Below are 22,298 nucleotides of genomic sequence, written 5' to 3' on the forward strand. Positions count from 1 at the left end.
AGAAAATGGGTTTAAGACTGTTGAAGTAAGCATTCAGTCAGCATGGCAATAACCATGAGCAAACTGACTGCAGAGCCTATGAGGATCAACAGAATTACTTGTGAATACTGGGTAACTAGTGCTCAATGTTGAAACTATCCCAAGGTTGATTTGAAATCATACATCTTTTTATTTAAATTATTTTTGGACAATTCTAAAAAATGAATTTTGTCTGAGATTTATATTCTTCTGCTAATATGTGATGTGCTTGATTTTACCATGATTAGAAGAGATTTCCAGGATTAAGGGATTGGAATCTTGTTGGTCAAATGCCATTTTCCAAACACCTACCCAAAAAAAGTTTTTAAAAAGTTATTTTTCTTGAAATAACCTACCGTCATTTGTTGACAAACTAAACTGCTTTTAGCATTTCTTTGCAGTTGATGATAGTCGTTCACAAATCAGTTTTCATTTTATAGCCTGGTCATATGAACTCTTTTGAAGGGGGTACTGCTGCTGAAAATGACCAGAGTTCTCTCTGATACCTTGGTCAATGTTTACACTACAACCAAATATCACTAAAAACACTTGCTGCAAAATTCAAACTAATTTTTTGTGTCCTTTGAGCTTCCTATCAGTCACAATGGATTTTCAAGAAGGGCATTTATTGTCTGAAAAGGGGTACATTTCTAGGTCATTGCTTTAGTAGCTGCTTGCAGGAATGTTTACGTACTGTGATGGACAATATGTTCTGAACCCATCTGTCTGTCAGTTTCTTGCTCTCATTTGAACTCTGATGTAAAATAAAAGCCAATAGAAAACATTTTTTTGTTGAACTTATAAAATGAAATAAGGGCAACAACTCAAGCTTAACATACCTTATACTTTCTGATGATGATTAATAATAGTGAGAATTCAGCTTTCCATTTAACCCTTTCCTTCCATGTCTTCTGGCATTTAGTCATACTGAGATGTCCCATAAATATCACTTATCCTCGTTCACTCAACTATGTACCAGTTCACATTTGTCAGAATGAATAAGGCAGTTGAGCAAATCCATGTAGAGCTTAATTTAGTTTTTCATTTAGAGGTTAGGTTTTGCAGATAAAGGCAAACTCATATTGCCTAGCACTTCTTCTTCTGAGAAAGTACTGCAGGTTCAGGTAGGTGTCAACCACTGTATAGTCCAGAAATAATACAGGGCAACTTACTGTATGTGATGACAAGTACCCTTCCTTAAGAACACTGAAACTAGCTGGGTTTTTAAAACAACTTAATGAAGCAATAAATATTCTGCTGGAGGAACACAACAGGTCAAGCAGCATCTGTTAGGGGAAAATAAACTGTTGACAATTCAGGTGAAAACCCTGCATTAATTCTATTCCAGCCCCATAGATACTTTGGATAGTGGGGTGGAGATATGCCTCTACCAAAGGAGATGCAAGGTACTCCTTCCCTCCACTAGCCTCCAGGTCACCCTTGGGCAAGGTGTAGCACCTGCTCAAATGAAATTATGGGAGCAGGTGATGGATGGTCCTGTGAGAAGCTGCTGCAAGTCAGAATCAGATTTATTATCACTGGCATGTGTCATGAAATTTATTAACTTAGCAGCACCAGTGCAATGCAATACCTAATATAGAAAAAAATAAGAAAAATCAGATCCCCTCGATTTAGGCTTACTGGTGTATTTTCAACATTTTTTTAGTTCAGACCAAAGATCATTGAGTCGAAACATCAGTCAAGATTCAAAATTGCTTGTCATTATTCAGTATACAAGTGTGAAGAATACTAAAGCGATTGTTAGTGTGAATCCAATGAAACATAAAAAAAACAAAAAGCATAAAGAACCCAAAAAATATAATCTAAGACAAATTCTATAAAACACAATGTGCAAGTAACTGTTTAAATATGGCTGTATACACATAGATTTATTACATAAAGTGACGTTAAGTGCAGGAGTATCTGTACTTAAGGTGACACTGACAGGAAATGATAAAGTTAATAAGTGACCCTTGGCAAGAGAAACTCTTCTGGGTAGCAGCCGAACATATGAAAACACAGTGGGACAGTGACTGTGTAAGTGTAGGTATAAAGGGCAGTACATGGGCGGGGGGGGGGGGGGGAATGAAGCATGCTGAGGGGCTGTGGAGAGGAGTGAGTGGCTGATGTGGATGTAGTGGTGGTGGGGTGGGTTAATGGGTGGAGGTGTTGATCAACCAGATGGCTTTTACATTTTGTTTCGCAACTACTGCCTGAACTGCTGAGTATTTCCAAACATTTTCTGTTTGTTTAATTTCAGATGTATTTCATTATTTTTCAATATCACACTGTGAGTGGATCTATAAACAATGTTTTTCTCTGCTGAAATGTTTTTTTTAAAACTCGCTATTATAAAAGAGATCTTTTGTTTCAAACAGGTGCGGAATAAATTTATCTCTATTGCATCCTAAGTCAATCTAGTTAAAACTTCCTCTACGTTACTCACAGCAGTTGCTTTCCGGTACCATCACTGTAAAATTTTCCATTTCCTCCATCCTTTTACCCTGCTGATTGTGTGTGGGGGTGGGGGTGTGTGATGGGTGAGTAAAGGATTTAAAGCCCTTAAAACTGTTAATTACAAGACGCAATATATAATTTCTGACTATCAGGGCTTCTTTATCAACTTAATTCAGAACTCAGGTCCTCAAATTGAAAGGTCACTGTGCTCCTCACTGTTTAAAAGGTAAAATTGACACAAAAATACCTAAAATTCAACTGAAAAACTGTAATGAGATTTGAGTTGATGTAATGCTGCAACCTGCTCTGTGGTCAGTTTCTTGTAAAATATGTTCAGATCAAAGCAGATGCAGCTGCCCTCTCCACTGGTTGATGCTGCATCTTAGTGAAACCACAGTTCGCTGTTCACACTTCACAACGTGGTTATTTTACTAGATTTAATGTCGAGTCAGAGAGAGAGAAAGATGCAGCACAGAAACAGACCTTTAGCATCAATTAACAACTATCCATTTACACTAAACTTAAAGGTGTGATTCTACAGTTGCTGTAAATCCAGAGCAACAAACACAAAATGCTGGAGGAACTCAGCAGCATCTATGGAGAGGAATAAACAGTTAATTTTTTAGGTAGCAACCCTTCAGCATAAAAGGAAGGGGGAAGAAATCAGAATAAATAGGTGGGGGGAGAGGAAAGAAGTAGAAGCTGACAAATGGCAGGTAAAATTAGGTAAGGGAGAAGGTAAGTGTGTTGGAGAGAGGGGAATGAAGTAACAGTCTGGAAGGTAGTAAGTGGAAGAGGTTAAGTTCTGAAGAAGGAGGAATCTGATACAATAATCCCCCTTTTTGGGAGAGCAGCTGCGGAACATTTTAGGCTCCGGGGATTTATCCATATTTACGCATATTAAAGCATCTAAATATCCACCCTTCTAAAGTTAACATGTTCTACAATACCACTTTTACCAACCTGAAATCGGCAACTACAATCCTTCCCCTTGATGAATACAGATGAACAGCATTCATAAACACAAGAGATTCTGCAAACACAAAACTCCTCTCTATAGATGCTGCCTGACCGGCTGAGTTCCTCCAGCATTTTGTGTGTGTGAGCAGTATTCATAGATTTATACAGGCCCTTCACCCCAAGCTGCCCACCCAGCAAGCCCCAATTTCCTGCATTCAGCCCACAACCCTCTAAGCTCAACTTCTCTATGTACATAGCTAAGTGATACTATTACACTAAATACCTCATGCATGTTCTTTGGCTCCATGTAAAGACTGTGGAACTGGCACCACCCAAAAACTTGATTGATTTATTTCTGACATGAGTTTCAATCCTTATTCAGTGGTTTGAGAATATGTACTTCTCTCAGAGCAATAACTCCTGGCCATTTCAGCCATATTCATGCAAATAATTATTGAAAGGATGAGCAATCCATCTTACCACACCTCAGACAATGACTATAAACCACCGGATCATCACAGTCATCGGGGTTTGGAGAGTCCGAGTGAGTTATGGCTTGTGGAATAGTGTGAAAGTAGTCAGGATTTCAGGAAATTGTTCTCAGAATAGAGTGTCTTTGCAATACACTGCTAATGGACATTGTTCTTTCTAAATTGTGCAGGTGCCCGGCTGCAGAGTAACTGAAATGCTCCCACGCACACAGCCTTTGTCACTGTGCAGCTGGAATTTCTTTTATATAACGTTAATATAATTTTGAAATTTATGTCAATACAATGGTGAAACACCCTGTAACTGTTAATGAATATAATTCATAAGTTTTTTCCAAAGAATAAATGAGCTACAACCTTTACTTTGAAACACTTTAGAGTTTCAACATATTTACATCATGTTTCAAGTTATGACACTGTTACAAATTGTAACAATAATCACAGGGTGGCAGGGTGGAGATAACGTCTCTACAAAAGGAGGTGTAAGGCACTCCTTCCCTCTCTACCAAAGGTGGTGTAAGGTGCTCCTTCCTTCTGCTAGCTTGCAGGTTACCCTTGGGCAAGGTGTAAAACCTGCTTAGCCCTCCGATCAGGGTCATGTGAAGCCATGGGAGCAGGTGGTAGATGGTCCTATGAGCAGCTGGTGCATATCACAAGTCCTGGTTATGCGACCACTGATGCCAGGCAGACAATCTATGAAGAGTACTGGTAATAGCTGGGGTCACCCGTCTTGTAAAGACACTGCGCAGAAGGCGGCAATGGCAAACCACTTCTGTAGAAAAATTTGCCAAGAACAATCATTGTTGTGGAAAGACCATGATTGCCTAAGTCATATGACACAGCACATAACAAATGAACGACAAACACAGAATGGAGGTCAGTAGCTCATTCTTAATAAACTGTTGTTCGGCTGAATGCCAACACCGTCTAGTCAATATTCATACTATTCATATTACAAAAATAAATTTAAGGTGCTGCATAGTTTTCAGACTGTCTTAATTGCCAGCAGGAATGATTTCTTGATTTTAAATCTTTCTTGATTTAAGCACAGATTGAATCATGTTGATGTAATAATATCCAATGATCTTGTTGAGATTAACGATGTCAATACAGCCAAATGACCATCTTCATCGGTAACAATTGGCCCAAGCAATTTATCCCTGGACAGGTTTCAAGTTAAGTTTAAATTTATTGCTGTTCAACGTACACACATATACAGCTAAATGAAACAACGATCCTCTGGGGCCAAGTTGCAAACACAGTACATATATCACATACAACACACAAAATGAAAAATAAAATTCTGTAGATGCACAAGTTGACACAAAGTGCATGTAAAACATGTAGTTAAATATCTAACTAAGGATAAATTAGCTGGTAATTATTCTCACATAAGTCCAGTGTGTGATTGATGTCATTCTGAGACAGCCTCTTTAACCCATACGTTTTGGTCATGTTGCTCTTTGAAAAAATATTGGGAAGATATCTTTGATATTATTTCAGCTGTATTGAATATTGATTTACCACCTCATCCTATTACTGCAATTTTTGGTTTACCAATGATAGAACCTCATCACTTAACCTCTTCAACGTGTCCGATGATTGCATTTCTTACATTAATGGCTAAAAGATCTATTTTGCTGAATTGGAAAGAGATTAATCCTCCCACCACATTTCACTGGTTCTCTCAAACTATGTTTAAACTTAGAAAAAATCAGAAGTGTTATATATGATCCATCCATTAAATTTGAAAAGAATTAGAAGGCCTTTTATTCAACATTTTTATATGATGTGATTTGACCTTTTTTCCAAACCTATTTTCTCATTTTTATATATGCCGAGAGGTTCGGAGTTAATGACACATCATTTTTGATGTTACAAACAGCCCACGTTCTTTTTTTTTTAAAAAAAAGTTTTTGGTTAGTATAGTTTAGATTAGTTTTTTTGGGGGGTATATATATTTTTTTTCTTTTTTGGATATGTTAATCCTTTCTTCTATGTATACTATATTTGTACTTGAACAATTTTGGGAGGTTTATTACCTTTGATTATATATTTATATATGTTAACCATTAACAATGTAATCCCAATAATTGTGTAGCAATGTTTTGTTATATCAATTAATTTGATATTAATAAAAAGATTGAAAAGATAGATTATCTAACAGTATACTGCTATTAGTGCTGTTATAAATAATGTGTACAGGGTGTTCAGAAGTCTCGCAGCCTGGGGGAAGAATCTGTAACCCAGTGCAACTTTCTTGTTCTTATACTGCGTTGGGATTGTAGGAGATTGTGGAACGGATGGGATGGATCCTGTCAAAGGCTCATAACAGTGAAAGTGTAAATTTCTAGACTGTATGTTTCTCTTTATTTGGCATGGAGTACGTTAATTGGTTGTGTTCCTCTCCTAAGAAAGTTACTAGAACGCGTTCAGTCGTGATATCCACATGTTGTGTGGAGCAAGTCTGTACTACAATACCTACTGGTGGAAACAGCGATGGGTTGTTAACGCTTTTCTGCTGCTTGTGGCGTTGGTGCTGCGGTCTGGAAAATAGTAATTTTAAATCAGATAATCGCATTGTTCTTCGGCTTTGCAAGGAGGCAGGAAACGTATGCACCCCGCCTCCCCCAGTGTCTACTACGGAGAGGATGTAACCTTCGGTAACTAGGTTACTTTGCGTGGAGGGCTGACTTGCCTGCTGCCTTCTGACTGCCCCCGAGGTTGCTGGACAGCGGTGCTTTGCGAGCTTGTAGAGATGCCGGTGAGATTCATCGACCCAAGAGACCTGACCTCCCCCAAGGCCGTGGCCCAGCTGCTGCAGATCCTCTTCACCTGCGCGGCCCTGGGTCTGTCGAGGACAGCGGCAAACGGCGGCTCGGCTCGTGACGGGGGATTCACCACCTTCGCCTTGTTCACCTGGTGCTTCTCCTTCACCTGCACCCTCCTCGTCTTCGCGGTCGAGTTCACACAGGTGCACAGCCTCTTCTCCCTCTCCTGGAAGAACCTGTCAGTGGCCGTCTCCGCTTTCGCCGGGCTCATGAACCTGGCCACCTCGGTCAGCTACCCACTGATGGTGGCGACCGCCGGCGAGAGACCGCGCTGCTCTCAGGCCCACACCTGGACCCAGCCCCCGTGCGCCTACGACGTCGCCGCCATCGCCTGCTCCTGCCTAGCCTCATTTGCCTACGCGGCCGAGGTGTTCATGTCCCGCAGCTCCTGCCGCAGCACCTACATGGCGACGGGGCCCGGCCTACTCAAGGTGCTGCAGGTATCCATCGCCTGCATCCTCTCCGTTCCCCTGGCAACCGGGCACATCCCAGCATTCCCGGGCTTCTGGTGGGCGGTGGGCGCGCTCTGCGCTTGCGCGTTCATATCCCTGGTTGTCATGGTGATGGTGGTGGGGTGCCGGGCATGTTGCCCGGTCCCGCTGGAGCGGCTGCTGGCGGCCTTCGGTATCCTGGGCGTGTTGCTGAGTGGGGCCTTACTGGTGGTCTGGACCCTCGGCCTCAACCTCAGCCTCAGCCAGCAAGAGCGTTCCGACCAGACGGCCTGCCGCTGGAAACTGTGCCTGTCGTCCGCCGTGCTGATCAGCCTCAACTTTCTGGCTTATGTGACTGATCTGGTCCACGCCATTAAACTGAACTGTTCGAGAAACTGAGAGTTTGCAGACTCCGGCCCTCCAGCGCAGCCCGTGCGGGGCTCTCACGGTAAGGTCGCATCCTTTCATGATGGATGGAGCAAAATATTTATGGGAATCTAGAGCAAAATACTTCTGGGATTTCAGAAAACAGGGAATACAACATGGAACATTACAACACAATACAGGCTCTTCGGCCCACGATGTCATGCTGACCCTTTAACAAACTCCAAGATCAGTCTAACCCTTCCCTCCCACGTAGCCCTCCATTTTTCTATTATATTGGATGGACAACATTTTAAGAACAACTTCTTCCCCTCCACTATCATATTTCTGAACAGTCCGTGGACACTGCTTTGTTATTTATCTTTTGCACTATTTATTTATTTATTTTGTGACTTTTAGTAGCTACCATAGCATACTGCACACAACTTAACACATTTCACAGCTTAGTCAGTGACCATAAACCTGGTTCTGAAAACATCTGTGGGCTGATTAGTAAGTATGCAATGACACAAAATTGGCAGAGTTCTGAATAATGAGGAAGGTTATAGAGTCCTAGAGCTGCGCTGCAAGGAAACAGTTTCTTTTGGACCAAGATGCCCCAACCAAGTGAGACCTATTTGCCAGAGTCTGGCCCAGAACCTTCTAAAGCTTTCAATCCATGTACCTGTCCAATTGTCTTTTAAAAGTTGTCCCTGAAGCTGCCTCAACCACTTCTTTGGGCAGCTCATTCCGCATACATGCCACCCTTTGTGTAAGAAAAGCTGCCGCTCAAGTTCTTGCCCTTCTCACCTCAAACCTGTGGTGTTTAATTCATTGAGGACCCTCAACATCTAGGACATGCCCTATTCTTGTTACTACCAACAGGGAGGTATAGGAGCCTGAAGAGTCAAACTCAACAATTCAAAAACAGTTTTTTTCCCTTTGTTGGTAGATTATAAAGAAGGCAAGACAACGGCTATACTTCATTAGGAGTTTGAAGAAATTTGGCATGTCAACAAATACACTCAAAACTTTTATAGATGTACTGTGGGGAGCATTCTGACAGGGTGTATCACTGTCTGGTATGGAGGGGGAGGGGGGGGGGCTACTGCACAAGACCAAAAGAAGTTGCAGTGGGTTGTAAATCTAGTCAGCTCCATCTTGGATACTAGCATACAAAGTACCCAGGACGTCTTCAGGGAGTGATGTCTCAGTAAGGTAGCATCCATTATTAAGGACCTCCAGCACCCAGGACATGCCCTTTTCTTACTGTTATCATCAGGTAGGAGGTACAGAAGCCTGAAGGTACACACTCAGTGATTCAGGAACAGCTCCTTCCCTTCTACCATCCGATTCCTAAAATGGACATTGAACCCGTGAACGTTAGCTCACTTTTTTTTTAATATATGGTATTTCTGTTTTTTTGCATGTTTTAAAATCTTTTCAATATATGCATACTGTAATTGATTTACCTATTTTTTATTTCATTTATTATTATTTTAAATTTTTCTTCTTTATTACATGTTGCATTGAACTGCTGCTGCTAAGTTAACAAATTTCACGTCATATGCCGGTGATAATAAACCTGATTCTGATTTCTGAACACTCCATGAACATTACATCATCATTCCTTTTTTTTTAAGACTATTTATTTATTTTGTAATTTGTAGTTTTTTGGTTTGCACTTTACTGCCCCCACAAAAACAAAGTTCAAGTTCAGTTTATTGTCATTTAACTGTACACATGTATACCACCAAATGAAACAACGTTCCTCCAGACCAAGGTGCACAACACGGTACATACAACACATAAAGTAATATTACCACAAATAATAAGATGCATATATGATACAAGTTTAACAATTAAACACTGTAACACTATTGGTCGCTTCATATGTGGTAAGATATGGGTGGTGGCGGGGAGTTCAGTAGTCTCACGGCCATATAAGACTGTGATAGTAAATCTGATTATGATTCAAATTGATTCTTGAATTCCTCGATTTTGGGGTAAGAAGATTGAGTGCATTCACCCTATTATCTAGGCCCTTATGATTTTATACACCTTTATAAGATCAGTCTCCTACATTCTTAGTCTCCAATACCATAAGGAATAAAGTCCTAGCCCGTCCAGCTTCTCTGTGTAACTCAGTCCCTCAAGCCTGCCTTTGTAAATCTTTTATGCACTGTTTCCAGTTTAATAGTCTCTATCAGGGTGACTGAAACTGAACACAGTATTCCAAACAACCTCACCAGTGCCCGATACAACTGCACCAAGACCTCTCAACCTTAATACTCAATGCTGTGATTTGGGAAGGCCAGCTTGCCAAAAGCTTCCTTCACCACCCTGTCTCTCTTTGACTCCACTTTCAGTGAACCATGTACTTGTGATGCAAGGTCCTTCTGTGCTACAACACTCCCTGTGGCCCTGCTGTTTGCAAAAAGTCCTACCTGGATTTGACTTTCCAAAATGCAACATCTCATACTTATGCAAATTAAACTCCATTTGCCATTGCTCAGCCGACTTAATCGGTCAAAATCACTTTGTAATTTTTGATGCCCTCCTTCATTGTCCACCATAACACCTATTTAAGTGTCATCTGCAAACTTAGCAACTATGCCTTGTACATTCTCATCCAAACAATTGATAGAGGAAAACAGCAGTGGGGCCCAGCATTGATGCCTGAGGAACAGCACCAGTCACAGGCCTCCTGTCTGAGAAACAACCTTCCTCATCAATCTCTACTTTCTACCATCAAGCGAGTGGTGCATCCAGTTATCCAGCTCTTCCTGGATTCCATGTAATCTAACCTTCCCAAGCAGCCTACCATGTGGAACCTTACCAAAAGCTTTACTGAAATCCATATAAACCATGTCTACTGCCTTGCCATCATCAATCTTCTTTGTCACATCATCAAAAAAAGATCAAGTTTTCACTCACACACACTGCCACGCTGACTCCTCCTAATCAGTCCCTGTCTTTCCAGATGTATTGATTTATTGGGATACAGTGTGGAATGGGCCCTTCTGGACCTTTGAGCTGTGCCACCCAGCAAACCTTCGATTTAATCCTAGCCTAATCACAGGACAATTTACAATGATCATTTAACCTATCAACTGGTAGGCCTTTGGACATTGGGAGGAAACCCGAGCACCCTGAGGAAATCCACGTGGTCACAGGGACAGTGTACAAACTCCTTACAAGCAGCGGCAGGTATTGAACCCAGATCGCTGATACTGTAAAGCGTTGTGCTAACCATTACACTACCATACTGCCCTTACTGAGGAATATCTTAATCTTCAGAACCCCTCCCAGAAAGCATACCTACCACAGATGTTAGACTTGCTGGTCTATAGTTCTTGGGTTTTTCTTTGCTGTCCTTAAATCAAAGCACAACATTCAACCATCTTCCAGTTTACCAGCACCTCACTGATGGCTGATGGTGATGCAAATATATTAGCCAGGGTTTCTGCAATTTCTTGTCTAGCCTCCCACAGTGTTTTTGGATTTACCTGGTCAGTCCCTGGAGGTGTGTTTGCCGTCATACCTTTTAAGATAAACAGCACTAGTCTTATTGTAATGTTGACTACCCCAAGACTTCCCTTGATTCCAAACCCTTCATGTCTTTCTCCATCATGAAAAGAGGGGAGAAATATTCATTAAGGACCTGAGCTACCTGCTATGGCTCCACACAAAGGTCACCCCTTTGGTCTTTGAGGGACCCTATTCTTGCTTTAGTTATCTTTTCTCTTAAAATACTTAATAAAATCTCTTTGGATTTTCCTCAATCTTTCAAATTTATTTCATGCCCCCTTTTTGCTGTCCTGATTTCTTCCTTGAGTAAACTCCTGCATCTCCTAAACTCCTCCAGAGATTCACTTGGTCCCAGCTGCATATACCTAACCCATGTTCCTTCCATTTTCCTGGTCAGGGCCTCAACGTGCCTTGTCATCCAGGGTTCCCTAGTCCTGTGGACCATTCATTTGTATGGACCATTCACCTGTTCTTCGTGGAAAAGTTTCTGTGGAAAAATATCTTTAATCATGTTCATTAAGCAATCATCAATGTGGAATGTCCTGGAAGCCCAGTGTGAAAAGGAGTTGGTGGATTCTTTGTTATGGTTCCCTAAGAAGGTTAAGAGGGTTACGGGGTAGTATGGGTTTAGTACTCTTTTTTAAGGAATATATGGGTCAGCACAACATCGAGGGCTGAAGGGTCTGTACTGTGCTGTAGTATTCTAAGATTGTTGTTCATCTGGCGGAATTCCTCATGGCAGAGCTCGATTGGCTGGTGGAGAGAGGAGCTCTTCCTTTCAGATCCTTCCTCCTGTTCTTTGTCCAAAGAATATCCCAATAACAGACATTACTTGGAATCAAAAGAGAAAGTACTGGAAACATTTGCAAAAACTTAGGAACAGGAATAGGCCATTGTCCTCTCAAGTATGTCTTACCATTCGATGCTTCAGGTCCGATCTTGTTTTCTGCCAGTTTGCATCGCCCTAAATTCCCTGAACTTTCAGAAGTGTATCTACCCTTACTGTAAATGCACCAACTCAGATTTAGAAGTAGATGTAATATCACTGTCTTATATAAAGTAAAATTTATTGTTTGTCCCAGATGGCATAATGAGAGGAGGGCATGTCCTGGATGGTGAGGGTCTTAATGATGGACACTGCCCTCTTGAGGCACCACCTCTTGAAGATGTCCTTGATGGTGGGGTGGGTTGTGCTCATGATGGAGCTGGTGGGTCTACAGCCCTTTGCAGTCTCTTGTGATCTTGTGCATGGGCATACGGGGGAAGAGTTTTACATCATGGAATAATTCAGCATGATGGGATAGGATCTCATTTGTTCCATCACGTAGATGCCATTTCTTCAATGAGGCTTTCCATTTAATCTCTCAGTATCTATGGAGGGGTGTACACAGTTGACATTTTGGGCTGAAACCCTTCATCAGGACCTGATGAAAGGTCTCAGCCCGAAATGTCAACTGTTTATTTATCTCCATAGATGCTGCCTGACCTGCTGTGTTCCTCAGCGTTTTTGCTTAAGATTTCCAGCATCTACAGAATCTCCTGTTTTTCTCATTTATTCTCTGTTGCCTGCACTTTCTCTTCACCTAGTCGACTTCCTTTCACTTCTACCAGTGAGTATATACAATTAGATCTATTCTCTTTGAGGCAATGAATTCTGTAATCATAACTCACTGCATCAAGGAAAAGTTCCATTCTGACACTTCTGCTTTTTCCAGTCATCATAAATCTGCTTCTTTTGATTTCTAATCCTTCAATCATATCACCTTACTCCCCTTCCCCACCCAGGTGATTATGCCCCTCTCTCCAACACAACAATCGAACTCACTCACCAGCTAGAATCCATGTCATATTGGCACTTTTCCTGATCTACACTGAGCAGTAAGTTGTAAATTCAAACTCATTGTATATATTTTTTCCTTTCCCTGTTTCTTCCCTATCCATTTTTCACCTTCTTTTCTTTCCAAGTCATAGACCACTACAACACAGAAATAGGCCCTTCGGCCCATCTAGCCTGTGCTGAACTAATGTGCCTAGTCTCTTGGACTTGCACCTGGATCACAGCCCTCCATAACCCTCCCAACCATGTATCTATCCAAATTTCTCTTAAATGTTGCAAATGAACCACGACTTCCGCTGACGGCTAGTTCCACTCTCTCACCACCCTCTGAGTGAAGTTCAAATTAAATTTATCAAATTACATAGATGTCACCATATACACCAAGATCCATTTCCTTGAGTGCATACTCAATAAATTCATAATAGAATAATAACCACAATGAAAGATGATCCAACTTGGAGGGAGTGTGTGAAAGATCACAAACTGTGCAGGTACAAAAAGAAATAATAATAATAATAATAACTAACTAAGCAATAAATATCAAGGACATGAGATGAATAGTCGTTGAAAGTGAGTTCATAGGTTGTGGGACCATTTCAGTGATGGGCAAATGAAGTTGAAGTTCCTACTCGTATTCCTCTTAAAAACTTCACCTTTCACCCATAATCCATGGCCTCTACTAGTCTCAACCACCTTCAGTGGAAAAAGTCTGTTTGCGTTTACCCTATCTATACTCCTCACAAATCCCAACTTTCCTTCCATTCTTTTACTTATACACCACTTCAATTTCCTCCTTTTACTCATACTTAACCTCTTCAGCGTGTCCGATGATTGCATTTCTTACATTAATGGCTAAAAGATCTATTTTGCTGAATTGGAAAGAGATTAATCCTCCCACCACATTTCACTGGTTCTCTCAAACTATGTTTAAACTTAGAAAAAATCAGAAGTGTTATATATGATCCATCCATTAAATTTGAAAAGACTTAGAAGGCCTTTTATTCAACATTTTTATATGATGTGATTTGACCTTTTTTCCAAACCTATTTTCTCATTTTTATATATGCCGAGAGGTTCGGAGTTAATGACACATCATTTTTGATGTTACAAACAGCCCACGTTCTTTTCTTTTTTTAAAAAAAGTTTTTGGTTAGTATAGTTTAGATTAGTTTTTTTTGGGGGTATATATATATTTTTTTCTTTTTTGGATATGTTAATCCTTTCTTCTATGTATACTATATTTGTACTTGCCCTTCCCCCTTCCTCCTCCCTCCAAATTTATCCCCAAGCTTTGAACCCTGTCTTCCTGAATATTGGGCTTGAATGTTAGGAAGAGACAGAGGGCATCATTCCCCCAGTGTCCTAGGGCGATGGTGTGAAAAGGGAAAAGTCCTGACTGAGATGTCGCTTCATGTATTTCAGGTGCTCCCTCCAAAAATGTTACCTCTTTGTGCTTGGTTCAACGGATGGTTCTGGAATATAGGCGACTTCTTCTCTGGTTCTTTAAACATGGGGTCTTTGATGCAAGAATTTCATCTTCCTCTTCAGAAAAAGACCACCATGAAAAGCTTATCATGCAAGGAGTTTGTAGTTGGTTGGCAAGTGAATGAATTGCTGGTCTAAATCTACAGAGGCTGGACTGCACCTTTTCAGCAGCACATTTATTTAAAAAGCCTCACTGAAAACTATGAACTCTGTTTGGTTTTAAACCTATTGAACGTTACCCTCCTGTCAGAATAATATAAAAATGGATGATGATTTTTATGGTAACTTAACCAAAATTGACCAGTGGACTGGGCTAGCAAAATGCACATTATAGTCAACCTGTATCTCACCTCTTTCTTCTCGGTATTATACTTTAACCATAACTTGTTGATAGGGAAAATAAGTCAACCACAATCATGTGGTGGAGTGGGCCAAATGGCCTACGTCTGCACCTATGTCTTATGGTTTCATGGACTGTAAATCGTTCATGTTAATGCAGAGGAGTATTTTGAATGTATATTTGTTTTACACAGAATTTGTTGAGTTGAATCCAAGGTCAGTCAACTAGCTCCTCTTTACACTATCCACAACCAGCGGTTGTTCACAACAAGAATGGGGATTTCTGTAACCAGACTTCACATTTGTGTAATTTCCCCGAAGAGAAAAGTTTTAGTAGCACCGTCAGTGCCATTTTATCACCCATGAAACTGGCCTCATTTAAACCAAGATTTCCACCTTCGGAAACTAAAATTTCACCCAGCAGCTACCACTGACTCATGAAGATAATTCCCCAAACTTTGTGGCTGTCATGTCAGTGAAAGTGGCTGATTTGTTAGTAATAATTTTGCAAAGTTGAGAGCAAATTCTATTGTGTGCACTTAAATGCAGAAATATCTTGTGCCTTCTATCTATTTCGAGAAATAATGGATTGGAAAAATCTTAAGGTTTTATGAACTATTAGAAAGTTACTATAGGTATGAGAGAGGTTTTAATTCTCTACCTATCACTGCACCTTCAAATCAACATTTTATAAACTGTATGTCTATCATCATTCTTGTATTTTAAATTATTTTATAAAGTTTATGATAATTCATTTACTACCTTAACCTTTTGTTTGAGCAAATCATTATTTCCTGCTTTAAAATGGGTGGCACAGTCGTGTATTGGTTAGTGTAACGACATTACAGTGCCATGACCCAGGTTCAATTCCACCACTGTCTGAATTTCTGAACTCCCTCTGACCATGTGGATTTCCTCTGGGTGTTTTGGTTTCCTCCTACAGTCCAAAGACGTATGAGTTTGTAGGTAATTGGTCATGTGGGTGTAACTGGACAATGTGGGCTCATTTGACCAGAAGGGCCAAGATACTGTGCTGTATCGCTAAATAAAATAAAGAATAAAAATATTACTTCCCAACAAACAACATCAGAGTAGTAGAAATTCACTCCACAGAAATTTTTGAGTCCTTTTTGGCAGCTTCTTTAGTGGCCATTTCGGTTTCTTTGCCACTGGCTGTATACTCATGCTAAAGTAACCAAGATAGGCCGTATGGTAGCGTAGCAGTTCACACGGTGATTAGGATATCAGAGTTCAATTCCAACATCCTCTGTAAGGAGTTTTTATATGTTCTCCCCATGGAATGTATGACTTTCCCTGGGTACTCAGGTATCCTCCCACAGTCCAAAGACATACCAGGTAGGGTAACTGGTCATTGTAAATTGTCCCATGATTAGGTTAGAGTTAAATTGTGGTTGATGGGGGTTTCTGGAATGGCAGGGCTAGAAGACCAGAAGAGACTACTCTGTGCTGTATCTCTAAATAATTTTCTTTAAGTTCAATGCATAGACTTATGCTCAGCCCTGCACAGGCATAGACTCTATTAGTGCAATAAGAACAGTGATGTTACATTACTTTAGTGCATTAGTCATTTAAAGGAACCACAGTGGTTTAAGAATTTGATGAACAGAAGAAATTCTCCTGTCTACACCAGTGAGTCTTGACATAGATTGGGGGACCACTTCATCAAGTACCTTTGCTGTCTGCCACAAAAGGCGAGACTTCCCAGTCAATTTGATTTTCCATTCCTATCCATTCCTATTCTGACAGTGTCTGCATAGCCTCATTTACCATCATGAAAAGGCAGCAGTCAGGTTGGATGAACAACACCTCGTATTCCATCTGGGCAGCCTGTGGGCATAGACATAGATATCTCCAACCTGGAAATTCCTACCTCGCTCTCTTCTCTTTGTTTCCATTCCCCATTCTCGTTCCCCTCTCATCATTTCACCTACCAATCACCTCTCTCTGGTTCCCCTCCTCCCCTCTCTTAACAGATTCCTTCTTCAGCCCTTTACATCCTCCACCTATCACTTACCGGCTTCTTACTTCAACTTCCTCCTCACCCACCCATCTTCCCCCTTACCTGGTCTCACCTATCACCTGCCAGCTTGTACTCCTCTTTCCCTCCCCCCACCTTATTCTGGCTTCTAACCCCTTTGTTTTCAGTCCTGATGAAGGGTCCTGGCCCAAAACATTAACTGGTTATTCCCCTCTATATTTGCTGCCTTACATACTGAGTTACTCTGTGTCGCTTAAGAATTTAGTTTAATTTTAGAAATATAAAATTGTGAATACCAAGTAATAGTGAAGCTGCAATTTTATGGGGAAAATCCAGCGGGTTCTCTAATATCCCTAGGGAAGAAAACCTCTCTCATCTGCCAAGTGTGCCCACCATGACAACACCACCAAAATTGTTTCTTGAATGTTTTTGTTTATTTGGAGAATTAGCACAGTAACAGACCCTTCCAGGTGAACGAGCCCGTGCTGCCCAGTTACATCCATGTGACCAATTAACCTACTAACCCGTACATCTTTGGAATGCGAGAGAAAACCAGAGCACCCAGAGGAAACCCATACAATTACAGGGGAATACGTACAAGCTCTTTGCAGGCAGCAGTGGGAATTGAACCTGGGTTGCAGGTGCTGTGATAGCATTACACTAACCGCTTCACTCCATGCCGCCCCATTATTGGGACTGGGTTGGCGAGTCCTTTGATCATATCAAACTGCCACAAGTTCTGTGGGAACATGTTCATTACAGGGGTCATGGAGGTTCAAGATGTAAACCCACCACTGCTTTCTCAAGGACATCTAGGCATAGGCCATGAATTAACTCTACAGAGAGGCTGCAGATCAGGAAACTCTGCACTGACCTTTCAATCACTCTCGCCTACAGTAGTCACAGTTACAATTAATTGAAACAGGATGAGCAATGTAGTAGAATATGTTCCAAAACCAGTGATATGGTATTTATTACAGCAGGTAAAGTAAGTTTCAATATTCTCTCAGATCTGAAGAAATCTTGTGGTTATAGAGTGCGTTTCCTGACTCAGGATGTCTCGAGGCACTTTACAGCCAATGGACTGTAGCCACAATTATATGAAATAGCAGCTAATCAGTACACAGCCATCTCACACAAACAAGTGTGATGATGATAACCAGATAGTGCTCCTCTGACATATTTTGACTAGGACATGAGATTCTGCAAACCCAGACCAACACACACAAAATACTGGAGGAATTCAGGGGTCTGAGTTGGGACTGCTTCTTTTTACATTATAGACCAATGATTTGGATGATGGACTCGATGGCTTTGTGGTCAAGTTTGCGGATGATACTAAGGTAGGTAGTATTGAGAGAGTAGAGCGGTGGGCTAAGCACGCACCCCTGAGGTGCACCAGTGTTGATCGCCAGTGAGGAGGAGATATTATCACCAATCTGTACATATTATGGTCTTCTGGTTTCAATTGAGGATCCATTTGCAGAGGGAGGTACAAAGGCCCAGGTTCTGTAGCTTATCGATCAGGACTGTGGGAATAAATGATGGTGTTAAACACTGAGCTATAGTCAATGAACAGTAATCCTGACATAAGTGTGTGTATCAGCATTCGGACCCTATCTTCTACACCTTCCACAATACCGTCAACCTTTGTGTCATCTGCAAACTCACTAACTCATCCTTACACTTCATAATTTAAGACATCTACAAAAATCACAAGCAGCTGGGGTCCAAGAACAGAGCCCCTCGGAACATCACTGGTCACTGATCATATAGAATGTTGTCGTGCATTGAATCATTAGTATTCCTTTCTTGTAAGATATTCTAGAACTTAGTTACTCAAACTATTATAGGATGCTGATGAAGAGTTTTGGCCTGAAATGTCAGCTGTTTATTCCCCTCTAGAGACGCTGCCTGAGCTGAGTTCTTCCAACATTTAAGAGATGCTCTATTTTTTTATTAAACTTTTTTTATTGTGTTTTCAAGTAATTACAGAATAAAAGTGTATGAAAAAGATGTATATTACCCATCCCCCCCTCCCCTTAACCCCTCCCCCCTAACATCCCTATAGAAAAAAAGAAGAAAGAAAGAAAAAAAAAGAAAGAAAGAATGCCTGGATATTGGAAGATCCCCACAAGAGGAATCTTGCTTTGTACGTTTTCTCCACCTTGTGGCCTAAAAGTAAACTGCAGTTTTGATTTATAATGGTGTTTATTGGAGGTGGAAATTATACAAAGGTTAATTTTCTTATCAAAGAATGTGTGCAGAATATCACTTAAAGATTTGTCTTCTCCTGATAGCCATAAAGTTCAGAAAAAAACATATATGTAGTTGAAAGAAAGAGAACAGTCTCTCCACGTGAAAAGAAAAATAAGCAAAAACTCAGAAAACCCAAAATCCCTCTCTCGCAAAAAAAATTAACATCACCCAAATCCCCAGCCCACCAATTGGCAAAAAGAAAGAATGGGTGAGAACGTGAAAGATACATAGAACTAAAAGAGGTCAAAATGAACTACAGTCCAATCCCTAAATCTCCGAGAGCATCAGGACCCAGCAGCCTCTCTGAGGGAAGTGACATGAACTAGTTTATGTACTCACTATTGAATGAAAGGAATCTATTTACCATAGTTGTTGAAATGTCATTGTTTAATCTCACTTTGCAGATGGGACTAGCAGTACTGCTACATTATAAAAAAGCTTCAAAAATGCTGTTGCATTTGACATTCCTTTAATGCTACTTTTTACCCTCCTGTCACCATAGCCAACTTGTCTTCTTTACCGTCTCATCAAGGGAGATGTGTAGGGGAGATTAGTGTGTGCCTGGAATGTGCTACCTGGGATGGTAGTGGAGGTAAATATGATAGAGGATCTGGGATAAAGATTAATTAGCTTTATTTGTCACATGTACATCAAATACAGTGAAATGTGTTGTTTGCATCAAATCAAATCAGCAGCAAGGATTATACTGGCAGCCAGCAAATGTCACCATGCTTCCAGTGCCAACATAGCATACTCACTACTTACTAACAGAAAATATGGAGCCAAGGAAGGTAAACGGTGTGGATCAACAGACTCGTATTCCTTGGCAAAATCTCAACAATGTTGACACAAGAATTAGAATCAGGTTTAATATCACTGGCATACATCGTGACATTTGTTGTTTTTGTCATAGCAGTACAGCGCAAAACATACTAAAAAGAAACTATATAATAAGTATGTATATCGTACCTATAAAAAGTATTCGCCTCCCCTTGGAAATTTTCATGTTTTATCGTTTTACACCATTGAATAACAGTAGATTTAATTTGGCTTTTTTTGGACACCGATCAACAGTAAAAGAAAACTCTTTTGTGTCAATGTGAAAACATCTCTACAAAGTGATCTAAATTAATTACGGATATGAAACAAAATAATTGATTGCATAAGTATTCACCCCTTTAATATGACACACCAGATAATCACTGATGCAGCCATTTGGTTTTAGAAGACACATGATTAGTTGAATGAACATCACCTGTGTGCAGTCAAGATGTTTCAATTGATTGTAGTAAAAATATACCTGTATCTGGAAGGTGCTGGTGAGACAGTATCCTGCCAAAAACTATGACATGAAGGCAAAAGAGCACCCCAAGCAACTCCGTGAAAAGGTTATTGAAAAGCACAGGTCAGAAGATAGATAAAAGAAAATTTCCAAGTCACTGAATATCCCTTGGAGTACCATTAAGTCAATCATTAAGAAATGGAAAGAATATGGCACAGCTGTAAATCTGCCTAGAGCAGGCTGTCCTCAAAAACGGAGTGACTGTGCAAGAAGGGGACTAGTGAGGGAAACCTCCACGAGACTCTGGAGGAGTTACAAGCTTCAGTGGCTGAGATGGAATGGACTGCACATACAGCAACTGTTTCCTGGGTGATTTACCAATCGCAGCTTTATGAGACAGTGGCAGAGAGAAAGCCACTGTTGAAAAAACTCACATGAAATCTTGGCTAGAGTTTGCCAGAAGGCATGTGGGAGACTGAAGTCAGCTGGAAGAAGGTTCTATGGTTTGATTAAACCAAAATTGAGCTTTTGACCATCAGACTAAATGCTATGGTGTAAGCCAAACACCACACATCATCAGAAACACAGCATCCCTACCGTGAAGCATGGTGGTGGCTGCATCATGCTGTGGGGATGCTTCACTGCAGCAGGCCCTGGAAGGCTTGTGAAGAAAGATGGTAAAATGAATGCAGCAAAATACAGGGAAAACCTGATGCAGTCTGCAAGAGATATCTGATGGTTTCCCTGGTGACTACACCTGCAGGAACTGCATCCAACTTCAGCACCTGACTGACTGGGTCATGGAGTTGGATGTAGTCAGGATCATTCGGAAGACCAAAAATATTATAGATGAGACTTTGAAAGAGGTGGTCATATCCAGAGTACAGGCTTTGGGCAGTAGATGGGTGACCACCGGGAGATGCAAGGGAATTAAGAAGTCAGTGTGGGATTCCCCTGTGGCCATTCCCCTCAGCAACAAGTATACCTCTTTGGATTACTCCCTGTGCCATGGGTTAGGAATGGGGTGTCAGCACGGAGTGGCTGCGGAGATGGTGCAGGGGACAGGGCTTCAAGTTCTTGGAGCACAAGAGGGGTGAGTTGCACTGAACCGGAGCGGACCCAATATCCTGGCCGGGAGGTTTGCTTATGTTACTTGGGAGAGTTTAAACTAGTTTTGCAGGGGCCTGGGAACTGGAGCCCCAGGTCAGTAAGTGAAGGATTGGACCAGAAGGTAATGTCAGGGGAAGTATTGAAAGGCAAAATAAAAATAGCAGGTATGATGGGTCAGATAGTTTGAAGTGTGTATATTTTAATACTAGGAGTATTATGAGTAATTGTGATGAACTTAGAGCACAGATCAGTACATGGAAGTATGATGTTATAGCCACTACTGAAACTTGGTTAAGAGAGGGGCAGGAATGGGTGATTAAGGTACAACATTTACAAAGTTTTTGAAAAGATAGAGGAGGAAGTAAAAGAGGGGTGGAGTTGCACTACGAATCGGACAATATCACAGCTGCACTCGGGAGACATAATGGAGGGGTCAGACACCAAGTCCATTTGGGGTGAACTCAGGAACGGGAAGGGTGCAATCACACCAATGGGATTGTACTACTGACCCCCTGATAGCCACTGGGACATTGAGGAACAGATAGGTAATCAGATTAAAGAAAAGTGTAAAGGTAATAGGGTTATCATCATGAGGGATTTCAACTTCCCTAATATAAACTGGGACCTTAGTGTAAGGGGTTTAGATGACAAAGTTTAGTGTATCCAGGAAGGTTTCTTAAATCAATATGTGGACGATCCAATGAGAGGAGGGGCCGTACTGGACCTGGTGTTGGCTAATGAGCCGAGCCAGATGACTGACCTCTCAGTGGATGAACAGATAGGGGACAGTGACCACAACTCATTTAACTTTCAGGATAGCTATAGATAAGGATAGGTATGGTCCTTGTGGGAGAGTTTTAAATTGGAGTAGGGCAAATTATGTAGGCATTAGGCAGGAACTAAGAAGC

At 41.0% G+C, this 22,298-nt stretch overlaps 1 protein-coding gene across 1 annotated transcript; it reads left to right on the forward strand.

The window, feature by feature from the left end:
• Window positions 1-6,489: 6,489 nt before the first annotated feature.
• On the forward strand, window positions 6,490-15,507 carry LOC140714811 (myeloid-associated differentiation marker homolog). The gene is made up of 2 exons (XM_073026408.1): window positions 6,490-7,633; window positions 14,339-15,507. Exon 1 carries the CDS (start codon window positions 6,682-6,684, stop codon window positions 7,582-7,584), a length of 903 nt encoding a protein of 300 aa, XP_072882509.1. The 5' UTR covers window positions 6,490-6,681; the 3' UTR covers window positions 7,585-7,633; window positions 14,339-15,507.
• Window positions 15,508-22,298: the final 6,791 nt, after the last annotated feature.

The sequence above is a fragment of the Hemitrygon akajei genome, chromosome 22 (genome assembly GCF_048418815.1).
Source record: "Hemitrygon akajei chromosome 22, sHemAka1.3, whole genome shotgun sequence".
In the NCBI taxonomy this organism is placed as follows: domain Eukaryota; kingdom Metazoa; phylum Chordata; class Chondrichthyes; order Myliobatiformes; family Dasyatidae; genus Hemitrygon; species Hemitrygon akajei.

What these genes read in the sequence shown, in the direction of transcription:
- LOC140714811 (XM_073026408.1), top strand. Translation starts at nt 6,682, where the DNA reads ATGCCGGTGAGATTCATCGACCCAAGAGACCTGACCTCCCCCAAGGCC.